This window comes from Equus przewalskii, chromosome 7 (assembly GCF_037783145.1).
Source record: "Equus przewalskii isolate Varuska chromosome 7, EquPr2, whole genome shotgun sequence".
Lineage (NCBI taxonomy): Eukaryota > Metazoa > Chordata > Mammalia > Perissodactyla > Equidae > Equus > Equus przewalskii.
In genome coordinates this window covers 80,674,405-80,698,277 of record NC_091837.1, presented here as the reverse complement: position 1 = coordinate 80,698,277, position 23,873 = coordinate 80,674,405, and the positions used below count along the sequence as shown (strand labels likewise).

Below are 23,873 nucleotides of genomic sequence, written 5' to 3'. Positions count from 1 at the left end.
ATCCCGCACCCCCAATCTACCCCATCTCGAGCAAATCTCTTACTTTAGAAAAAACATAAGCCATTAGGCAAGAGATCTCTCAACTTCCCGTCATGAAATAAGTAAATTTACCCATATCCATACCCATCCTGCCTGTGCAAGGACCTTGTGCCACCAATTATCCGCCCTTGCCTATATCTTCATCTCTTCCCCTCTCTATGGGTGCACAGGATGCTCTGGGAGCTAACCCAAGACAAGGTTTGTGTGCCCCTGGCAGCATATTTAATGCTCATCTCACTAAACCCATCTTTTCCACCAGCCCATCAACCTCACGAGGGCAAAGACCCGACTTCACCACCACTGGATGTCAACCACCACCGCTGTGCCTCAACTACCACATCTGTAACTTAACTAGTACTGCTGTTCCTCAACCACCACCGTACAGAAGAGCAGGCGTTGAGGAAGTGTGGTTTCCTTTCACCTTCCCACTCGTTGGCCTAATCTTACTTGACAACTTAAAACAAAAAACATCTCCATCGTTGAGATCTTGGACAAGGGTCTCTTTCAATAAATATTTTATGGAGAAAATAAGTTTCACTGAATACTTGCATATTTTAGAAGCAATTCTTTATGATGTCAGAGAGTTAAAGAGTACAATGATAAAAGAAATTAGTTTGGTGTCTCTTACTCTAAGTCTAGACCTAAATAACATATGGATTAAAAGTCGATTTTAAAAAGTACTGCAGAGGGGCTGGCCCATGGCCTAGTGGTTACATTTGGTGTGCTCCACTTCGGCAGGCCAGGCGTGGTTCCTGGGTGCGGACCTACAGCACTCATCAGCGTCCATGCTGTGATGGCAACCCACACACAAAATAGAGGAAGACTGGCACAGACATTAGCTCAGGGCGAATCTTCCCCACAAAAATATTTTACAAATAAAATTTTTAAAAAAGTACTGCAGAGAAAGAACCTCTATGATCTCCCTTAAAACTCCATTCTAAGTCCTTGGGACAGCCCGTGATCCAGCCTATGCCGTTGCTGCAATGGCACCAGTCAACTGTTACCTTAGGACGGGCTCGAGATCAGGGTGTCGCCGTTCTTCCCTCTTCAGTGAACCCTGATTCAGGGCTCTTAAGATGGTCTTGTCAAAAGTCTCTGAAGACAATTCCTTTGGAAGCTAGAACAGAAAAACAGCATAGCCAATGTTAAATTTCTCACTGATAAATATGTTAAAAAGCAGAGGCCTAAATGGAAGATAAATGCTTCCTGCTCAGTTCCTTTTCTAAATCTTCATGGCACAGTGCCCCACACTGAAGCAGTACAGCTTCTTTCACCAGGAAACACAGCATCTGCCTTCCGGGTACCCTTCAGGGTTCCCTGAGATGCAGAGCAATCCAGCAGCATTCAACACGCTTCTGGGACACGCCTGCATACCCCTCACCTTCTAAGTTCCGCAGGCCACACCAAAATGACACCCACACCAAGGTTCTACAGTCACAGGGAACATTTTGCAAAGCACAGCTAGTATTATTTTTATCCTCAAATAGTGTTCTGAAAAGTGTTATCTCTGCCTTTACAGTTAACACTTTTGTGCCTCTGTTTTACATCTGAACCTTAGGCAATGTCAGACTACCAGTGCCATGCATCAAATAAAGAACTGGGTGTGAAAGATCGGGTGAAAACTCTCAATCTTACTTAGATAAAAGACACTAATGAAAGTTTAGTAACCTTTTCCTCAATGTGATGGAGGTGCCCTCGGAGCAATGTACAAGAAACCACAAAAAAATCATCACTTTGCCAAGAAAATTTTTAAATTAAAAACAAAATTTTAAGTCATTTTCTTCATTAACTAGCTTACTTTTAAAATTCCTAGTAAATTGATTCTAAGAGTTTCAAGAATTCAAAGTTTTAAATTTCACTTTTGGTAACTAGTCCTTGCAATTAACTCCTGAATTACTGGCACACTCACTAAAATTAAGAGGAGAAGGGCCAGTCCCCTGGCTGAGTATTTAGGTTCACGTTAAGCCCAGGGTTCACCGGTTTGGATCCTGGATGTGGACCTACACACTGCTCATCAAGCCATGCTGTGGTGGTGTCCCACATAGAAGAACTACAATGACCTTCAACTGGATATACACCTATGTACTGGGGCTTTGGGGAGAAAAGAAAAGCAAAACAAAGAGGAAGACTGGCAACGGACGTTAGCTCAGGGCCAGTCTTCCTCACCAAAAAAAAAGCATACTTTAAAAAAAAAAGAAATACTTAAAAAAAAAAAAGAGCAGAATCATTAACAGTATCTAAGGAGCTGCAAGAATATAAAAACTATACAAACTGTCAGTTTACATATTGATCTTTAATTGGAGAACCAAAAAGTCTTCTTTTGACAAATAAGCATTTTGAGTCAACAATTCAGAAATGGACACTTTCCTGAAGGTAGCAAAAAGAACTAAGATACCATGTCAGAATGAAGCTCCTCCTGGTCCTTTTATTAACCTGGTAATGCTGAGGGCTCTGCTGGCATTCCACTCACCCACTGGGGAAATCATGTCCTCTGACCACAAAACACGTTCTAAATCTACATATTTTCCAAACAAAGAAATGACTATTCATCTCAATATTTACACTTTGATAATATTATTTTATTATAGATTTAGGACACTAGGCATATATCGTATTATCCATTTTAAACACGATTTCTCCTAAATATCTGCACACAGCTAAAGAAAACCAGCTTCAGTGGAGACGTCTACTTCAACTACTACATCACTGATGGCTCTTCTAAACACAGGAAGGTGAGAGTATATAAATGTTCACCTCGTCAATGACTGTTCACGTGACTGGGCAGAGAGCAGATATGCAGTCATTGGTATTTGCAAACTGACTTACTTTCAAGTGGTTTTTATCTCCAATTTCCAGGGACTATTTTCGGGCCTAGAGGAAGGCGTATTTGCTAAAAATACAGCCTCAAATCACATCTCTTCTACTCTAGTCACTCTTAAGAATTTTCTCACCTCTTGGGTCTTCATTCCAGCATACCCAGCCTCTACCTCCAGAGCTCGGGCTCAGCCTCAGCACAAGCTCAGAGTGTCTGGAGGCATTTATACCTCACTATGACAAGCTTTTCTTTAAAAACATGGAAGCCTAACGGACAACCGTCTACAAAACCTCACTACAATTTATTTTAATTCTTCTGGCTCATTCGCCCAGTCAGTCAACAGATATTCAAACTCCAACCCTGTCCTAGGCACTGTTTTAGGCACTGTGGCGACAGCAGTGAAAGAACAAACAAAAACCCTGCCTCCGGGGAGCTTCCATTCCGGTAATGAGAAACAATGGACAGCACGTCAGATGCAGCTGCTAAGCAGCAGCAGCAGGGGAAGAGGCTGGGAGGCAAAGGACAGAGGCTGCTGTTTATATGGCAAAAAAGGGTTTGAAAGCACTGACCTCAAACTCACTCTTCCACCTTATAGCAAACAGTAAGTGCAGTTAAACAGCATCCACAAAAGTTAAAGGTTGTGAGTATATACAGGTTGTCAAAAGGACAGCTTTTGCTCTTAACTTTTGTAGATGATTTTAAAAGGAAAAAAGGATATATGGTAAACTTAAAAGGATACTTTATAATAGGCAACTTGTTTCCACAAGTACACAATGTTGCCAACTATTTCATATAACTTGATAAGGAATTTGCCCTATTTTAGAAAAATAACTATAATCAAATGTCGGCTAAGCAGAGGGACTGTTAATTACTGTGACTGTGAAGAGTGAACTATTTATTTAGGGCCGTATTTTTCTTAAAGCGCCGCATTTTTCTAAGCTTTTACAAAAATTGTGACTGAAAAAATGAAATCCATTAAGACAAAAAGTAGCTGAAGCTAAGGGAAATCCAGTAGGAGAGACTCTGCCAGGGTGCCAGGCCCAGGCTGAGTAGGGGTCCGTCATGTGCTCATTTAAGTCTCTTCGGCACAGGCGACAGGCAGTAGCACCCCCACCCAAGCGCGTCAAGTAACTGCTCGCCAGGTGGCAGTGCTTGGACCCCACTGCGAGGGGGGGACTCCACACTGCGAGGTATTTCAGCCTTAGCTCTATCTCCCCAAAACTTACCCTCCAGCACCTGAATTCTGTCCTAGAAACAGCAACGGAACAAAGGGAAATGAAGCATGTTGCTCTCTGATCCAAATGAATCTGCTCACGATTACTTGCCCTAAACTTTGATAAATTTATTCTATCCAGAGACAGAAAAGTCTGCAATAAGTAGGAGATTTCAAAAGTGCTTGTGTGGGGTGGTGTGGGACAGCCCTTCCCAATTTCTGCAACAGGCAGAACGGTAGCCAGGAACTAGTTTCTCCTTTGGGGGCTGATGGCCCTCTTCACTGGACAACAGTGCTCACACACTCGTTTCCTTCCACTATTCTCTCCTTCTTCACCACGCTGTCTAAAAGCTGACATGTCATGTGCAGATGACCTGTGGTGACTAGACATTAATCACCCCCAACCTTTACATGCAGTTAGGTCACTAGTTTGAAGTGGGAGTTCTCAGCCCTTAACCAAGAGCACCTAGTTTAAAACAAGCCACAGGGAAACAGAAATATTCAAGTCGCCCCTGGGTGTTTTCACCCAGCAGAGCTAACACTGTGGCAGTACCTTGAATTACATGCTCCTCGCGGCCAGCATCTACCATGCTGCTCAAAGCTCTGTAAGCTGATGACAGGCTCTTTCAGCTTTAGGAATGAATAGAGACTCACAAGATGGGAAAGAACCTATTTAGGGTGACAAGCAGACAACCTAAAAATCAGCACTGTCCTGAAAATTTCAGTAGGTTCAATAATTATGTCATACCTTTACCCAAAAGTTAGTAATTGAGTTGGGAATGTTTCCTGTTTCGGGACCTTCTGCTTTATTTCCCTATTAAAAATAAATTTTAAAATATTCGCCTACTGAGAAATAGTAATTTATTGGTTAACCATTTAAACCCATTTCCACTTTTCAATATGTATCTCTACTCACACGCTTTTCAATAAAATAAAATTAATATAAAAGAAACAGGCAAAAGTTTGAACAAAATGATCTGAGATACTGTTCACATCCGCAAGTCTGTATAAGATGTTTCCATTATCCCTTATTCTCAACACTTTGGAGATTTTACCTTGGGAGAAGTCGATGGGAGGCTGGAGCCCAAAGAAGGAGCAAGTGGAGACATATTTAAGGAAGCTGAGACAGGGAGCTGAGAACCACTAACCAATGCAAACAAACTTCACCTCATTTCACAGACACACTTTCAAGGGAAGTACCTTGTAAGCAGCAATCAATAATACACATTTCAGCAAGGAACTAGGAATAAGGTTCCACTTTTTAAAACTGTGGAAAAGAAAACCTTTCATCATTTCCTTATACTGGTAATGTAGGTAAGAAAACTTATGTTTAGAATAACACGACGTTTTCTACAGCTGATGTTCATGGAGAGTTCTAAGCCAACCTTTACATATGTGTTTTAATTTTCCTGGTGTGTTTTAATATTGAGGTTTCTGGATTCTGTATGTTAGGTAAAAATTATTTTAACAACAAAATCTATACTTTTACCTTCAGTAGAAATTCCTGTAGTTCTTGGTGGGTTTTTGTTACTGTTGTGACTGAAAGATCAGACCAATTCACCTGATTAAAAAAAAAACACACATATTATATGGTTATTCACAGGCAGGAACTGGCTAGAAAAGAGCCATGTGTAAAACAAAGGACCTTACTTAAATTTTATTAAGATTAACAATTAGAAATATTAAGTTAATCTGGCATTGTCATAATTTCTTCAAAACTGTTACAAGTAACTGTATGTTGACATTCTACTCAAAACAATCTTAATAACTCCTTTCGAATTGCATGGTTTTTTTTAAAAAGCTGTCTTTAAAAAAATGTGACTATATTTTAGTAGATTTTCAGAAAGGGAAATGCCTTACATTCCTTTTTGTGAGGTTGCAGGACACTACAACGACACTTTGACAGTACAGATCTATGCCCCAAGAAAGATAAAAATTCTATCTCCTGGAACTTATTAAATACACATTCTTAAGAGAAATAACTAGACTTTACTGCCCCTCTTTGGAAGTATCATACTGTATTTTTATGGAAATTTATAGTTTATGAATAGATTTCATCCTTACCTTAATTCTTTAAAATCCTATTAAGGTGAATGGGGCAGGTATGACTATCTCCATTTTCAGATGGAAAAACTAAAACTCAAAAAAGGTTAACTTACTTAGATTTGACCCTAAGTAAGTAAAAGAGCCAGAACTGAATCTATCATGTGCCTTACCGCTTAGGACACTTTCATAATTCAGCAGACTAGATGGTGGCCCATGAATAATTTCTACTTTACAATTATCTGAGTTAAGAAAATACTTGAACTATACTAATATCTAAGCCTTATCAACTAACCATATCATAATTAATCAGATACTTAAAAATATATACAAAATTTTATCTAGCAACCCTTTGAGCAACCCGCAAGCAAATATCCTTATTAACTGGCACATCTTTTAAATGATTTTTAATTATTCAAAAGTTTGTTGAGTAGTTACTTGGGTCAGACACTGTTCTCGGTGAAAGGGATACAGGAGTGGACAAGACAGCCGAAGTCTCTGCTGGCTGAGGTCAAAGTTTAGTGCAGGAGACAGAGCAAAGCAAATGAATATGAAGATTCCCATCAGTGATCGGTGCTCCAAAGAAAATGAACAGGGCATGGTGCAGGAGCAGGGAGAAGCACACAGATGGGTACCAAGAAAGATCTTGGACGAGGGGGCATTTGAGCCAGTCTGTTAGCTGAAAGGAGGTGAGCTGTGCCATGGTCTGGGGACTATCATTCCAGAGTGACGGGACAATGAAGGCCTTAAGGAAGGAACAAGCTAAGCACTCCAGCAACAAAAGGAGAGCCGGTGTAACTGAAGGAGGAGAGCAAAGTGTGGCTAGTACCACGTATTATAGAACCGTCCACTGAAACGTGAAGATAAGGACTTAAAATTTGCACATCGTGGATATTTCTCCCACAAAACAGAAGCCAGAGTTTTGAAACTCATTCAACAAATGTACTAAGCAAGTCAGAGATGATGTGTTGACAGAAGATGAAGATTCTCACACTCCATGATAATAACCTACTAGAAAGAAAAAACATGTAACCCAAATATAACAAGTGAAAGGTGAGATAACAGTATACCTTAGATGAATCAAAAAGTATTCTGCTGGAGGACCAGAAATGACTTCATGAGAAAGGTACAGCTAAAGTTTGGCAAACAATACCTTTGGGGAGGAACTGAAGCGAGGAAGCACAGAAACACGGAGTCATCCCATTAGGCCTCCAAGCATGTGCAGTCCAACCTTAGGAGGAAGGGCTAGACAGTGAAGCCCAAGCAGGGAGGAATAAGGAAGACGTGGACAAGGAGTCCACATTACAGTCAGCAGGCAAAAAGGAGATTTGGGGAGTAACAGAGCTGGGCTCTAAGGCTAATCAGACAGCTGTGTGAAGGGCAGAATGACAAGAGAGCTATCAGAGATAAGAAGACAAGGCAAGAAAGGTGCAGGAATAAAACTGCCACGGAAAAAGAAGAGGAGGAGAAAGATATCAGGGAAAACGATCCCAGGAAAAGACAATGCCCATGATCTTGATCTTAAAATACTGGTGAAAATGTTGACTTTTACTCTTTAAAGATGTTTCTTACACCTTAAATCTAAGGCTATTATTTCTCTTTAATAAAACTGTCAGAGTGATTTTAATGTGATACAATTTTAACAACTTGGCAAACCATGCAATATATACTGAAAACAGTACATTCCCTCAATTAAGACAAAGGTACACATATGTATAGCTTTTCTTAAATTAACAAACCTGCCATAAGTTTTTCCAAAGATCAATTTTCATTCTTTCCAACTCATTTACCATAGGATATAAGATATCTCTGGGGGTGAGAGTAGCTTACTTTGAAGGTGTACTCCCAATATTTGTCAGCCCTTTTTCTCTGGACTCCTTTCAACATTATCTTCTCAATGTGCACAGCTGAAAGAAAGAAAACAGGCTGACTTGTTCTACAGAGACTAGACACACATTCCAGTTACCCAACTTGACAAATGCTCAACGATTAAGCTATTTATCTTCATCTTTACTCCTGGCCCTAAATCACGAAATAAAACAAAAAACCTAGAAACAACAGCAATGTGCCATCCATCCATGAAGTAACTTTTTTTCTATAGCCATTCAGTATGCTGAGTGCCTAAGTAGTTTCAGGCACTCTGCTGGACACCAAAGATAAATAATAAAAGGTGTCTGCAGTGAAGATTATTTTTTTAGATGATAATCTTCAAAATTGTTTGTTATTCAGATTACCACAAATACAGCACTTAAATTCATTCAATTATTTATGTATAGCAGGTGTAAACTAGAAAATATCCAGCTTTTTTAAATTGGAAAAAAAATCCTTCAAAAGTAATGTATGAAATAGAAATTTCTTTCCAATTGGAAACTTAAAAATTGTTTTTCTCAAATGTGACCCTTAATTTCATATAATGGTAACACAAACTTAACGTTAGAATGAACTATGAAGGTTCACTGTAGCAAAATTTTTTACAATTTACTATACAGATAAAACAGTGGTCATAAATTACATTAGCGACTTAAGAACAATTACTCTGAACTGAACTAGATAAGAGGGTCAGCTTATTCATGAAGTAATAAGTAAATATGCAAATCCCCAAACTACTCATTTTATACAGCCTTTAATAAAAGTATCACCTCAGGAAGTAAATCTCTTTACAAAGTGAAAAGAGCCAGTCTACCAAGCATAATATAAGGACTTAAGGAAAAAAAAGATTGTTGCTCAGGGTATAAATGAAAGAAATAGTACTTAAAACAATAATGAGGCTGGTAGTAATGAAGATGATAAAGGTCACAGGGAAGAAGTTAGGAAAGTGACTCAACAGACAGTGTTGGATTCTGGAGAAAGGAGATGGAGAAGAGGAGGGAAGGATTCATTTTGCCTTAAAGGAAGAAGTTAAAATAGATGAAGTAGAAAATACAAAGTAACAAAAGTAAACAGGAAGAAATAAGATTGTTATAGACCAGGGATGACGGGCAATGAGAAGGCAGGAAACACAGGGATACAGACATTTGCTGGTCAACAGACTTCACACCAAACCAAGCAGATACCATTACCAGTATTTTGTATTTCCAAATACATAGTGTTTGGTGACTTGCTTCTGGGCCAATTCCCCTTAGGTGAGAAACGTTGAGGATGGAGACAAAAGTCTCAAAAGCCAGGTGAGAAGCCTGTAACTTCAGAATCGCTACAGGGCTAAAGGCCACAGTGTGGGACGGAGGGTCTGCTGTTCTCAGAAGTTTTTCTATTAAATGATGTAAAGGATGATGCTACTAAGCAAAAACCATCTAAACTAACCAACGTTCAGAAATATAAAGCAGCTCTACTTCCGCAAACCAGTGGACTAAAGGCAGGGACCACCAGGGCACTATAGGGTATGGAACACAGCTACGTCTTCAGCCGTGATTTCAAGGTATGCCTGCTGTGATCGATCAGAATCAAGATGAGTCAGACAACAGAGCATGTGGTGAGGAATGGCCAATAACGGGAGACCCTCCAACCCTCATAAATTAAAACTGAAAAGTATGGATTACATACATTTGTTTAAAAATTAAGAATATAAGAAAAATCATGTAGAGCACCACTTTACAGCTACTCATTAGCATTTGGATGTAGTCTTCATGTACTTCTAAAGTATTTTTATTAAAAAAAAAAAAGACCTTCACTGTAAAACCAAACTCTGCTTTACTCATATGTTGAGTGAGCCTGGTTGAAGTAGTCTATGATTCAAATAGTTTAGTAGTCTTGAACAGAAGTGGTTAACTATGTGAACTTTTTTTTAAACATTAAACATCCATACATACTTTTCCTCTGTGAGGAAAAACATTATTACACAAAAAAGATTATTATTGGGACTAAAGGAAACCAAAAAAACATCAATTCAAAGCTGTTATAACTGAGTGTGATGCTCACTGTACATCCTTCACTATTATTTCAAGGCTGCCAAGGTGGCAGTCTACATTTTCCATTTCAGTTTTTCGCTCAACATAAGTTAATGTGTAAGTTAATGTGTAAATGCTACGAGAATATCTCAATTCATTTCTTTTCAGATGCTAATGTCCTTTCATTCCCTGATCCCAGCCCTCTTGAAAACTGCATTATTGCAGGAAGCATGGACTTCTAAGACATTTCGTGACTCTCTTGCAGTGAACATCTTTAAGATTTATTTTTCCAGTAGACGCTGAGCACATTCTACATGTAAATCACTATATACTAAATATTCTGGGAATATGTTTAGGTCTTTGCCCTCCAGAAGTATGCCACCAGATTTAAGACAACTGGCTGCAAGGCAGAATCAAGTAAGCACGCACTAAGATGGGCCAAGCACTACAGAGCCAGACCCCAGACGCTGACTCAAAGAAGTGGGAGGACCAGCATGTGAGGTAAACCTAGGACCTCGAGGATTTCTCTACTCCAAAAAGGAGAGAGCAGAGTTAGAGGTAACTAACACAAATAGCACTCTGTAATCTTTCCATGTACAGATGCTTTAAGTTCACAAAAAAAAGCATACCTTCTCGCTGGGTTCTATGAGGTGCCACAGTAAGTCCGTCATGAAGCATTGGGGCTTGTTCTATTAAACTGGCCTCGTTACTTTGCAGGTAATCACCATGAGCAGAGTCATTCTGGATGAGAAAGAGGGGCATGTGTTAATCTACACCATAGACTAAGAATAGTAAATTCTATAAAAATAAACCAGATTGAAGTTTTATACTTTTAATAGCAATCACTTTGATAGGAATTTTTAGAGATCAAATAGGTGATTATACATTAAGGGAAGAAAGGTGCAAAGTGTCAGAGCAGTAAGGAAAAGGAGAAGTATTAATATTTATCATCATTTAACAGTAATATTCTATCAATTGTTTACTGATCCAGTTTTCTTGAGACATAATGCATGTTACTATTCAGAATTGCCAATGATGTTAATTCTATATAAAAGCGAACCACAATCGAAGGAACACATATAAAAGACGGTTCCCTTCATGCTAAGCATTTGCATTTTTTACATCAATTATTATGGAATTTTTATTCATTACTTAGTTTTAGTGACAGTCTAATAAGACGCTCTGTTAGGAAAGTTTTACAAAAGGTATCAATTCATGCCAAATCTTTCTAAACAACGTGTATGGACAGGAGTTTACTATTAACGTTAAACCATCTAATATCAACTGTGTGCTCTAAATCTAACTGGGTTTGCTCTGCCGATCAGTATCATTAGTGAACTGGAGTGAGTTTTACTCCTAGGAGAACTGCTGCGTGGAGTAAAAAAGAGCATGCTAATCTTACACACAGCTCTCCAGAATTCAAGCACTGTCACATACATATTGTTGCTCTAACACACTGGTTAAGCCAAAAAATAAAAGAGCTTTATAACAGTTCTTTATCACAACTCACACCTATCCCCCTTCACGTTCATACTCTCAAAAAACTACTGAGATCAAAATCACCTCAGTTTCAAGAACCAGTTACAATTTTGCAAATCTGCAATAAATAATATACATTAATTTTTTTAAATTGCGCAAAGACATGAAGCAAACAGTGGACTCTAAACTTCCCAAGAATCCTAATTTAAAATATTTTGCTCTGCTGTCTAATCACGCATCCTGGCCTGACAATGAGTACGGGTCGCCCGCTGACAGCTCTATTTTTGGGAATAAAGCATCACATCAGATTCTCTTGGAAGCTAAGCTTCAGCCTTATAGTTTGTCTTCCTCTAGAAACTCGAAGAAATAAAGGTTGTCTACATAAACCACCTCATGAGAAAGAGGGCACAGACCTCTTAAGTCAACATCCAACTTCTGAAACATTTAGCATGATGGCATTCACCAATTTTCAGTATTACTGATCAAAAAAAGGTAGACAGAGGAATTCTTCTAACAATAACAAAATCACGTGTATTCTAACCGAGACCATAGAATCACTCACTACAAAAGACCTAAAGTTCATCAAGCCATGAAATATCTACTAATGAAGTTTTCTCCACGCCCCCCACCAAGCCTCAGCATGTAGCAGTGGTATAAAATCATTTAGACTAAGTTGAGAAACCATTTATAAAATTTAAAATTTAATAAAAACTTAATCTAATGCCGCATGTGCTACAGAGATCAGAATCACGGAATTTACTAGTTCCAACAGTGAATGGTTGTCGGTTGTGCTGTCTCCTGTTTTCACACGTCAAATATGCTTTTCTTTACTTTGAGTAGGGGAATGGTGCCATAAAAATCTGAGAGTAAGGGTTTAATGATATCTTACAGAGAGGAATTACACCCACTTTCTCTATTAAAAGTTCAGATTCCCATGAAAATGCAATACAGATGACATGCCAGAATTGGCATTTTACAAAGACTAGTTAAACGAAAGTGTTAGGACCAAATGAAAAGTGGAGAATTTTTCTCTGCTTGGATTAAGAGGGTTGAGGGTCATAAGAAGCTTTGCAGCCTGGGACTCTTGGAACTCTTGCTCTTGGAGTTCTGAGCCACCACGTAAGAAGTGCAATTCCCCTGAGGCTGCCGCGCTAGAGAGACCAGCTCCGAACCTGCATGATACGGATTTCTGCGATGATCGTGGACTCACTTCCTATGTAACTTATTGTTTAGTTTAACTAGAAATAGAGGTATAAGGTGATTCAGCAAGACGAGTGTGGCAGAATTAACCGTCTTAAAGCATGGGTAAATGCACTCTAGCTACTGAACATGGAGGAAGGGCCAAACAATTTGCTGAATCTGCATATACTCTTCTGCCATCACAGCCCACAGACCAGATCTGACCATAGCAAAGCAGCGTCGCAAGTTGTTCTTAATGTGACATTTATGAACAGTGGTTATCTGTGCAGAGTAGGGGTGGACTGGAACTGGGTGGGTGGAACAAGATGGGCGAGGGAAACTCATGCCTATAACCTTCTATGTATTTGGGGGAACTCTGTGAATTTATTACAAATTAAAAATCATTAAAATTGTCTGTGTCTTTTCTAGAGAACTGAACTTGTACGATGCACACTTAGGGAAGATCTGGCAAAAGAATGCTGACACAGAAGCCTACGGGGGAGGAGCAGAGTGGAGAATGAAAGAGAAGTGAGGGCAGCACTTTTTACCCAAGAACTGGCCTTGATGTTTTCCTTGTAAAACTCCCCTCATGTTTATGCTATTTCAACCTGAATAGCGTCATCTGTAGTTGGCAGGTGGACTGTGAAAAATATAAATGGTATTGGACCACAAAACTACAAAGGTATAGAATAACGCACAGGGGTAGTGGTAACGGATTCCCAGGCTAGACCAAAGCTGGGGACCCCCTTTTTAGCATCAGCATCTGTGTTTCTTTCACCAACTTTTTGCTCTCCTATCACAGAAGGGAAAAGATCTCTTCTTTTACCCCAGAACTAGACATTGAACCAGAAATTGCTACCTCCCTGGGGTAGCAGGCCCCAAATCTTTAAATCCCCACTTTGCCAGGATGTTCTCGGGTGAGGTGAAATGAACACACCCACCAACATGAGTACAAGAGGATCTAGAGAGGGTGTGCCTCTCCTTCACAGCTGCACCCCAGAGGAGATGAGAGCTAGGGGACACAAGGTGTCCCTGGCAGAAGTGAGCCCTGGGCTCAGAAGCTTAACAGGCAGTGGCACTGCAGCCACTTCTGGCTCCTGCAGCAGAGTCACCACCATCACCCCAGCGGAGGAAACGTTCCTGGAACCATGTAGAAATTGAAATGTATAGAGTTTAAGAAGGATCCTTGACAGTAAGTGATTTACAGGCTGCTGAATATTCACGTTGGGAAACACTGCATTAGGACTCGTGTTCAATGCCACCTGCAAGAACAGGCACCTTCCCCAAACTAACAAAACCACTTAATGCTACCCTCTCAACAGGCAACCTCTGTAAGTACAATGACCTCTTTCTCGAGGAAGTGCTCCACAAACACTACAGCATTTTGGCTCACATGTGACCAAGTTGCCCCTTCCAAACCCACTAGTGAATTTCAATCATTTGATACCCAAAACAAAAATCAATTATACTACAGGAAAGTTATGTTTCTTAACTATCCCTATTTATGCATTCCTAACAAGAAATATAAAAATTCCACAACTCTTATAGATTGCTCACTCAGTGACCAAAGTAAGTTTTTAACTTTCTGATCACAAGCAAGTTACGCCCTCAACTCTGCATCTGACTCCCACTGCCTCTCAAGCAAATCATAAAATGGAGATCACCACTAGACAACTACAGATAACTACCCAAACAATAAGAAAATAGTCTGTAATTTACGACTTTCCAGTCTATCAAAACATCACCCATAGGTTTGCCCCAATTTATGCACCCCCCACAGACAAAAGCTTAGTTAACTTAGGGAGAACAAATGGTCGGATATGAAAGAGTAATTAACAATCACAACTATTCAGCATTCACTCATTGAAGATTCAGTTCAAATCTATACTGTTTCATGGCTTTGTAGTTAAAGAAACAGTTTCTATTATTATTTCCAAAGCAATTGTGCCTATACGATACAGCTGTAACTATTTTTATAAAGTAGCTGATAAGTATAATTCAATACAAGACCAAAAAAAAAAATCACTGCCTGATGCACTTTGTCTTAAAGCAATTTATCATACTGGTATTTGTCAAAGCTATATCTGAAAAGCCTAAGCATAGGAAATTTTGACTGAGTACGTATGACACTATATGCAACACTGACAAAAAATGATATATCATGCCTGAGGCTTGGGGAACTTGAAATCTAGGAGAGAAAGTCAATTTTTAGGTTACATAATTCAGACTCATAAGAGGAGTGCCAAAATCATAACACAGAATATGCGTGCTACTGGAATTCAGATGTGGCAAAGAATCTTATTAGAAGCCCACCATAAGGACAATTCCAGAGAACATCATCCAGAAGTGATGGCACAAACCAGGCTTGAATGAAAGGTAAGTATGAAAAAGAGTAGAAGAAGAGAATTTTGAGTCCAAAGACCTACTAGTGGCCAGGCTCCATCAGTCACTGCGAGAAAAAAAAGACATGAGTAAATATTGCTTTAGGAAGATGTATCTGGCAGCGGGATCTGCCGGTAAGAGGTAGGAAGGCCGAAAACAGGGGAATCAGTTAGGAGACTACTATAAAAGTTTAGGCATAAAGTCCCTAAAGAGAATGGTGTCAGCAAGGATGAGGAAAGGGTGGATTCAAGATATGAAGGGAGGAGAGGATGAAGCAAATCAGAGTCACTCCAAGTATAACGGTACCATTGAGAGACCTGGATGAGACTGCAAGATTTTTTTTCTAAATCAACGATGCATTGTTTTCATAGTTATTAGGTTTACAGTGACAGCGGACATCTCAGGGAGACTCACAACAGGCATGTGCACACAAATTTGCAGTGGCTGCCACCACTGCAACCTGCTGACAACTTACTCCTTTCACATGACCTTCAAGACCCTCTGTAATCCACCCCATCACCTCTTCAAACTTCTGTTATTTCTGTTCATCTACTGCAACCATACTGCGCTATTCACTCTTTAAACAACTGATATAGAGATTGACTGATATATATATGTCTCATTTACCAAGCATGTTCATATATATCATGTTCATCTTCACAGCAGCTATACGCAATAAATGTCAATATTCTTATTTTATACTGAGCAGTCTGAAACTTGGAAAGACTACATAACTTGCCAAAGTGACCTTTTCAAAACCTAAATCTGACCTCAAATAATTATTTCTTGAATGAACACAAAACACTTCTAATGAGCTAAGACATTTAAAAGGGAATTAAAGGCCAAAAGTTCCCTGGAGCATAGGAAGAACAGAAGGAAATGGACTACCAAGCGCTCAGCAGCTCTGCCACCTGTAACATCAACACCCCATCAGGCACTTCCCTTCTAGAGTGACTGTTTACACAGACTGACGAAGGAGGCTTTTGTGACAAAGCTTTCTCTGTGAGTAAAAGGAGTGCTGTTCCACACAGTCCTCCATAATGAAAAAGAGAGTCAGTAAAAGGGAAGCTCAGTCTGCTCTGAGGGTAGCGCAGGCCTTCTTGCTGCTCTTTAAAAAAAAAAAAATTAGCTTAATATTTCTCAAGGAAGGACAAAAATATTAAATAAGCTTAAAAATTAGACAATTTAACAGCTTCTATAAAAAAGACATAAAAATGTTCCTTAATTATCCATGGATTCCAGTCTGCTCTGAACTAATGAAAAATTATGTAACGAAATTGCAAAATAGCTTTATAGAATAGTGTTCTAGCTAAATGTGAAAACTGGATAAAGATCTAAGTAGATTATAGCTGCATGGGAGTCAACGATAATCCAAATTCAAAATATGTGTTTTCTCCATTCCCATCCTCAAATCCAACATGGGGAGAATACGTATCTTAACGATTTGTGACCCAGAGAAATGCTTCCTTTGGGCTTATTTTATCTGCAGCATATCAGATCTTTACAATGTAAGCATTAACAAAAATAACTGCCCCAAATAAACCTGTCTCAAATAATACCTTTTCAATTACCTGTCCTTCCTGGACATCAATCAATTTAGAGTTATGGTAATAGAGGACAATATAGAAAATACTATATCATATGGATTTTTATTAAGTGAAAAAAAAAAAGAAAACTCATTCCTGAAAACAACTGACACAATAATCTGGATGGCTGCAGCTTAGTGGAAAAGAAAAATGCACTGAGCATCATTCTCAGAGAATTTGTTTTCAAGACAGTATGTGAATTATTTTACATCTTATCTCAATTCAATCATCGGGACTTCAAAAGGAAGTTATTATCCCCATTTTACAGATAAGACTGAGACTTAGGGATTTACGTGGCCTGGTTAATATCAAAGAGCTAGTGACAGAGCTGGCATTTAAGCCTCCAAAGCCTAGGGCTCTACTAAACATGGCTATCACTCTTCAAGGCCTGTGAGCGCCTCTACAGCACATTTCCTGTCCTCAACCCCACAAAAAGTAGTAAAAAAAACCTGTGTTTATATATATATAGTGTATATATATATAATGTATATATGAAAACTGTGTGTATGTATACACACGTATATATACGACATTAGTTAGAGGAAAGGAACTTGCTTCCTCTCCATCTCCACCACCCCCTGCTGCTACTGAGGTATAAGAAAACCACTGCACAGAAAAATCTAAGAAACTGAGGGGGATCCCCAATAGCTCCCATTTGCTACTAAATAATCACGAGTTAACTGTGATACTCTAAAAGCGTTTTCCAAAAGGTATTTATAAGTGAACTGCTCTTATTCTTTGCTGCAGCCAAACCAACCTAAAATTTCCCGTAAGAGACATGGCTAAGTCTGCTCCCCACTCTCAATTTGCGCGATGCTGTACGGACTCCTGTACCACCACCTTCCAAACAAGGCTTAACTTTTACCTATAATTGCTAACATTTATTGAAGAGCGTGTGCCAGGCATCATTCTACAAGCACTTGTTCATTTAATCCTAACGAAAGCACTGTTATAATCGCTCCCTTAGGGGAGAGGGAAAGCCTTCTCAGACAGCGCCCACTGCTACAGTGATACTAGGCACTGTAAAATCTCCTAGCAGTGACCAATTAAGTAAATAAAGGTATTTATTACCTGTGAGCATTAGAATTCTTTTTTTTTTAGATTGGTGCCTGAGCTAACATCTGTTGCCAATATTCTTTTTTTTCTCCCTAAAGCCTCCCAGTACATAGTTGCATACTCCAATTGTAGGTCCCTCTGGTTGTGCCATGTGGGATGTCGCCTCAGCATAGGCTGATGAGCGGTACCACGTCGGTTCCCGGGATCTAAACCGGCGAAACCCTGGGCCACCAAAACAGAGTGCGCAAACTTAACCACTGGGCCATGGGGTCGGGCCCTAGAATTCTTTTTCAAAGTCAGTTTTAGAAAGCATTTTTTTAGTACCTACTACAATGACAGGTGAAATCTTGACAACTAACCTCTCCCTTCTCATCGTAGGTCAGTTTTCTTACTAGGGTTCTGGTTGCCACACACATATTCCAGTTATCTTAGAGTAGGAGCATTTATGTTAAAACTCTCTGAAAAGAGCTTTCTTTTTCAGGCCCCAATATTACCAATACATTATCTGTATCATCATAACGAGTTGAGGTACTTGCTCCGTCAAGTACAATATAGCTAATTAACCTATGCTCTGAGAAACTAACAGTTTTGCAAAGTTTTCTTTTCCAGTAACCTCATTAACTTCTGCCAAGTAAATGACCCATGGCCACTTAATTTTCATGAGTTCAAATACGTTCGTTTCATAAGCTCAAATAACAGTAAGACACAGGATGATCATGTGTCTTACTATCAAAAGTTTTCCGTTTCTATCCTTAATTCAAACATTAGTACTACGTGCCAAGTAACTGCATTTTGAGGATACTGAAAACACAATCTCCAAAGAACCATGCCAGACCAACATTGTTAACCACTAACCACTACCAAGATAAGACAGTCTATGGATTTCAGGCTTTCTTCATCTTTGTGTTGCTAACTGGGGGTAAAATCTCCAAAATTAGAATTTCCATTTTCATGAACAGTTAAAGATGTCTTTAGGCATTCAAAGAGAGGAAGCTTGGCTGCCTTTCCTCTTTCCAATGAAAAAGCAACATGACTATCATCTTCCAAAATACTTATGCAGTTTTTTGTTGCCAGTGCTAACACATCGTTTATAGTTAGGGTTCCTAACAAGAAGGGACCCATTTTTAAAACCCAGTCGTTTCACTTATGCCATATACGCAGTCTGTAACTTTCTTAACACATAACTACACCAATCACCCAAATTTCCTAGGACACTGCTAATGATGAGTATTTTCACTACTGCCCATTGGCTTATTTGTTGCACTTTATGCAAGTGACCGACTACCCAGAGCAGTTGTGAAGAACACGACCTTCACGCACAAGTCTCCAAAAAAAGTAAGGCCAACATTTAAGTTGTAATCCAATGTAACATTTCCTCTACAATCATCCAAATCACAGAGGAAAACCCTAAAAATGTTACTGTTAAAAATATGGTTGTTTGGGGCCTGCCTGTGGCTTAGTGGTCGAGTTCCATGTGCTCTGCTTCGTGGGTCAGGGTTCAGATCCCAGGCACAGACCTACACCACTCCTCAGCCATGCTGTGGCAGCAACCCACATATAAAATAGAGGAAGATTGGCACAGATGTCAGCTCAGAGCTAGTCTTTCTCAAAAAAAAAAAAAAAAAATTTAAGGTATACAGTTGTTTAATCTTCCCCCATTTTTCTAAAATGACCTAGTAAGTACATTCCAGTGGCAAGTTTAGGGACTTGTCACCTCAACCATTAACACTATAACCATGATATGTCACAAACCGTTGCTGGGCCTGGTCAACCTGAAAGCATATGTAATTAATTCAAAATTTGCATTAAAGCACATGTTCTCCCTGTAGACGTTATTAATATTTGCTTGCTTATTTTAAACAGAAGCTACTGCACATTAGGTACTGGATACAAGTTTTCAAAGAGCCAAGAACACTATCCTGGGCTAGTATACTCTTATTCTAACGGAAAAGAAAATTAAAAGATTAGTTCTACTTTATCCACTTAGCATAGATGACATTCAGACAGTAGTAAGAAACAGAATGGGGACGGTTGGGTGGCAGAGCAGTTAAGTTCAAGTGCTCCGCTTCCCTGCCCGGGTTCACAGGTTCGGATCCTGGGCATGGACCTATGCGCTGCTCATCACTCTACGCTGTGGCGTGTCCCACACACACAAAATAGAAGACGACTGCCATAGATGATAGCTCCGCGACAATCTTCCTCAAGCAAAAGGAGGAAGAACGGCAATGGATTTTAGCTCAGGTCCAATCTTCCTTACCAAAAAAAGAAATAGAATGATTCCCAAGCAATTAAAGTTACCTACACAGATCTAAAAGGTTCCTTTCGGGGCAATAAAGGGCTGCCACACGAATTTCCCCTCAAGGTCCCCAGGGTACATCATCCTAGTGGTTCTCCGCTCGCCTACCCACCTCCGCCCAGCCGAGGCCTAGGGGAGGCCCCCGCAAAGGCGCGGCCGTCCTCAGCCCGCCCCCCAGGGGGCGGGGCCGGCGCGCCAGTCATGTGGGCAGCGCGCGGCCGCCATCTTGCAGGGCGGGGGAGGGGAGAAGCCCCGCGGGGCGGGACCCCGTGGCCCTGTGCTGGTCCGCGGCTACGCCAGACCACCGGGCCGTCAGGCGCGAGACAGGCGCGAGATGCGGGCGCCTCCCTCCACACTCAGTGGGCCCTCCATCCGCCGGAGCGCAGCGGCGGCAAAGGCCGGGGAACAGCTGGGTTGGACTGCAGTGAATCGGGGTTGAAATCGATCCACTCCCGTCTGCAGCCTCCGGAGTGACAGTCTGGGAGCAACAAAATCCTGGAAACGGAAATGTCTTCCAGGCCAGAGCATGCCACAGCTGGGGGACCCAGAGTCCGGGCTAATAAGCAAAAGATGCGGGATTGTAACAATGTAATTCGACAAATGATTTGTTAGGATAACCCTAAACAACTACTGGAGAAAAAAGTTCAGCACCCCACCAGTGTCTAGAAATAGGCTTCAGCGTCACCTGTAGTACGTATATCCCCTATGATTTATTCCCCCACGTCAACTGATGGCCCCAGCCCAGGGCACTGCCTGAGAAGTAATGATGTGCTGAAATTAATGGCAGGATGCCCAGCCTCACTTCGTCCACTCCTCCCAGCACTCACTGGTTGGCAGAAAAGGCCACACACTGCAGTCAAAATAAAAATCTCATTACGCTGGTTTGCACGCATCTCTCCCTTTCCTCTAGTCGGCTTCCAACACTCGCATTATAAGCAAAATTTAGAGGAGAAAGAAGACTCGCAGCAGTTAAAAATCAGAAATCGGTTACCCTTGATAGAACATGAATGGAATGAATATAAACTGTTCCACTGTGGGTCATTTCCACTATACCTACAATCAAAGGTTATCTTTACAATATGTATTAGAAGAAATTTTTAAAAATAAGATATACAAATACGTATTCCTCCTGAGTTCAGGCTTTTTTCTATCAATTTCACGGCAGTCGCATAAGGACTTTTTGGAATTGAGCAGGCTGAGGAGTGGAAAGGGCTTTTACCATCAGTTGACAGAACTGCAAGCTAGTAGTAAACGCTGGAAGATAAAATTTCAAGCTCACCAAGAAAATACTGGGTATTAGCATTACTACATGAGTTTGATAACGTGCTAAAATGTGAGTTAGTCTCTTCATAGAAGCCTAGTTTTAAAAGGAGGGGCTCAGCCTAGATGATCGCTAAATCCCTTCCAGCTCCCAAATTCCTTGATTGTATGGCTACTGAGTCTACAAAGCCGTTAGAGACATACAATACCCAGTTTTAGTCCTAGGGTATTGAATAACAACAGATACGTAAGTTGAATTAACTTTCAAGCAAGGAGGGAAAGAAAATCCCCTTTGCCAATATATCATCCTGGAAATCACCTCAATTGAAAAGCATGGCATCCAAATTAATACCTTTTAAGTAACTGTGAACCAGGAAAATAAACTCTTCTCGCACGTAGGTTTGCTCTAACTGAAACCTGCTCCCCTCTCCTCCCTTAACTTGTCACGCTCAAGGACTTTATATTGGGCCTAAGTTATTATTAAACTGCTTTCATGGCTTTATAAAAACTTCATCTGCGACAAGCGACTCGTCTAGATTCTCGTCTCCTACACTTTAGTGTTTAATAACGTTTTAGAAAAAGACATTTATGCCTATACTAAAAGCCCAACAAATATCTCCAGATCCAAACGTGTAGGCACGACTCCAGCCCGTTAGAAAGCAGGTTATGCCAGAGATAAACGGCATAACCAGCGCGTCCCAGGAGAGGTTTCTTTACGCCAACAACCTGCGCTACTACTCAATTTGAGTCAATTCGCAGATCTCCACATCAGATTTCTTTTGGAAACATCAAGGTCCCTGAGCAGGAGCCAAAAAACCCCTACGACCCCTTTTAACTCAGGCACACGCTGAGGAAAAAACCCAAAGCCCCTTTGTGCCAAAGACAGGGGCAGCCTGGCGGGAGCGCACCTTAGTACACCTCCCCCAGGGGCAAGGCAGAGCTTTAAAACGTGTCACCGGAGCGCCACAAGCCACGCCAAGGAAAGCACTGCCCGGGGCCAGCCTGCGGCTCCCACCCCGGCTCCTCCAGCGCTTCGCCTTTCCCAGCGCCCAGGGCCCGAGAGATGCTCAAAGCCAAAAATGTCCCGAGACCCTTCATCCGAGAAGGGGACCGCGGCTGAGAGGTCCATGTTTTCCGTGGCAACTCCGGCACGGAAGAGACTTCTAGAGCATTCTGTTATGGCGGGTGCCTCTGTGTGCACGGGGTGGGGGGAGGAGGGAGTGGAACCGAGCGGCCCAGCAAAACGATTAGTAGGACGCGGCTGGGAGCCGGGGGTGGGGACTCCGAGCCACCTGCGCCGGTGAGGCTCGGCCAACGGGTGTCCGAGAGCCAAGCCAGGAGGGCGGCCGGGCGGCGACCGGCCCGCGAGCCTTACCTGGGCCCCGGGGCCGGCGAAGTTGCACGGCTCCACCTCCGCCTCCTCGGAGCCCCCGCGCAGCGCGGCGCGGAGCCGCTCCAGGTGCTCCCGCAGGGTGACCCGCTGGTGGAAGGAGAACGCCGGGTGCAGCGAGGCCATGGTGAAGAGCAGCAGCAGTTCCTCCTGGGCCGTGGAGCCCAGCCCGCCGCCCGGCCGGAGCTCAGCGCCGCCGCCTTCCGGGCCGGAGCCGTCCTTCTCGGCGTCCTCCTCGCCGTCCTCGCCGCGCTCGCCGGGCTCGTCCTCCGCGCCGCCCCGCGAGCCCTCGCCCCGGGCCGCGCGCAGGCTCTTGAGCACCGAGTCCACCTGGGGCAGGAGGCGGTGCAGGCGGCCGGCGGCCTCGCGGTTCTCCGAGCCCAGCAGCGCCAGGTAGACGATGAGGCGCGAGCGCACAGCCGGCTCTCGGAAGTCGGCCAGCGGCCCCGGGTCCGAGAGGCCGTTGGCCTTGGCCTCCGAGTCGCGCAGGTAGTGGTAGTCCTTGCGCGCCAGGTCCTCCAGGCACGAGCCGAGGAAGCGCAGCTCCAGCGGGTTGCACAGGTCCAGCAGCCCGCACATGAACTCCAGGCGCTGCGCAGAGCCCAGCACTAGCCCGAACCACTCGTACACCCGCTCCTGCTCGCGCAGCGCCGCCCCGGGCCCGCCGCCGCCGCCGCCCGGCATGCCCGCCCCCGCCGCCGCTCCGCCAGCAACAGGCGGCCCGAGCCCCCGGGGCGGCGGCGGCGGCGGCGGCGGCTGGGGGCCCCGCGGCGGGCCCGCGGGCGGCGGCGGCGGCGGGGGGCGGCAGTCGCGGCGGCGGCGCGGCGGCGCCTTCGCGCCCGGCCGCGCGTCCGCCTCAGCCTCCTCCGCCTCGGGCGGCGGCTCCGCGGGGTGCGTCGGCTTCAGCGGCAGCTTCATCCTCAGCATCCTCGGCTAAGGCGGCGCGGACATGCGAGCGGGGGCGGGCGGGAGGGGCCGGGCGGGGGGCGGGGGCCGAGGCGGCGGCGCAGCCGTCAGGAGCGAGGCCCCTCCATGCCGCCGGGGGAGGGCCGGGGCCAGGGGCGGGTCTCGGCCGGCGAAGGGGGCGGTGGCCGGCCGCCTGGGTCGCTGGCGTAGTCTTCCCCGGCCGGAGGCGGGGCGTGCCCGCGGCGGCTCCTCCCCCTGGGCGCCGCGCCGGCTCGGGGAACCCGGGTGCGGGTGGGAGCAAGCGAGCGAGCGCGTCCTCCTTCCCCCTGCCTCTCTCCTGTCGTC

The 23,873-nt window shown here is 42.9% G+C and overlaps 1 protein-coding gene across 25 annotated transcripts in view; it reads right to left on the bottom strand.

Moving 5' to 3' along the window:
• The window catches only part of ZCCHC2 (zinc finger CCHC-type containing 2), a 56,747-nt gene extending 33,123 nt beyond the window's left edge, over positions 1-23,624 (bottom strand). For 5 of the 25 annotated variants that reach the window (XR_011542794.1, XR_011542795.1, XR_011542796.1 and 2 more), the window contains exons 1-5: positions 22,608-23,615; positions 10,624-10,735; positions 7,941-8,017; positions 5,557-5,628; positions 1,044-1,156 (exon numbers count right to left, since the gene is read on the bottom strand). Coding sequence is in view for 4 of the 25 variants with exons in the window: in XM_070630282.1 (XP_070486383.1) it covers positions 1,044-1,156; positions 5,557-5,628; positions 7,941-8,017; positions 10,624-10,735; positions 22,608-23,549 (1,316 nt within the window). In the remaining 21 variants the exon portion in view is untranslated. Of the gene's footprint in view, positions 1-1,043; positions 1,157-5,556; positions 5,629-7,940; positions 8,018-10,623; positions 10,736-22,607 lie in introns of all 25 variants that reach the window. The other 20 variants (XR_011542805.1, XR_011542806.1, XR_011542807.1 and 17 more) reach the window with 9 other exon arrangements.
• Positions 23,625-23,873: the final 249 nt, after the last annotated feature.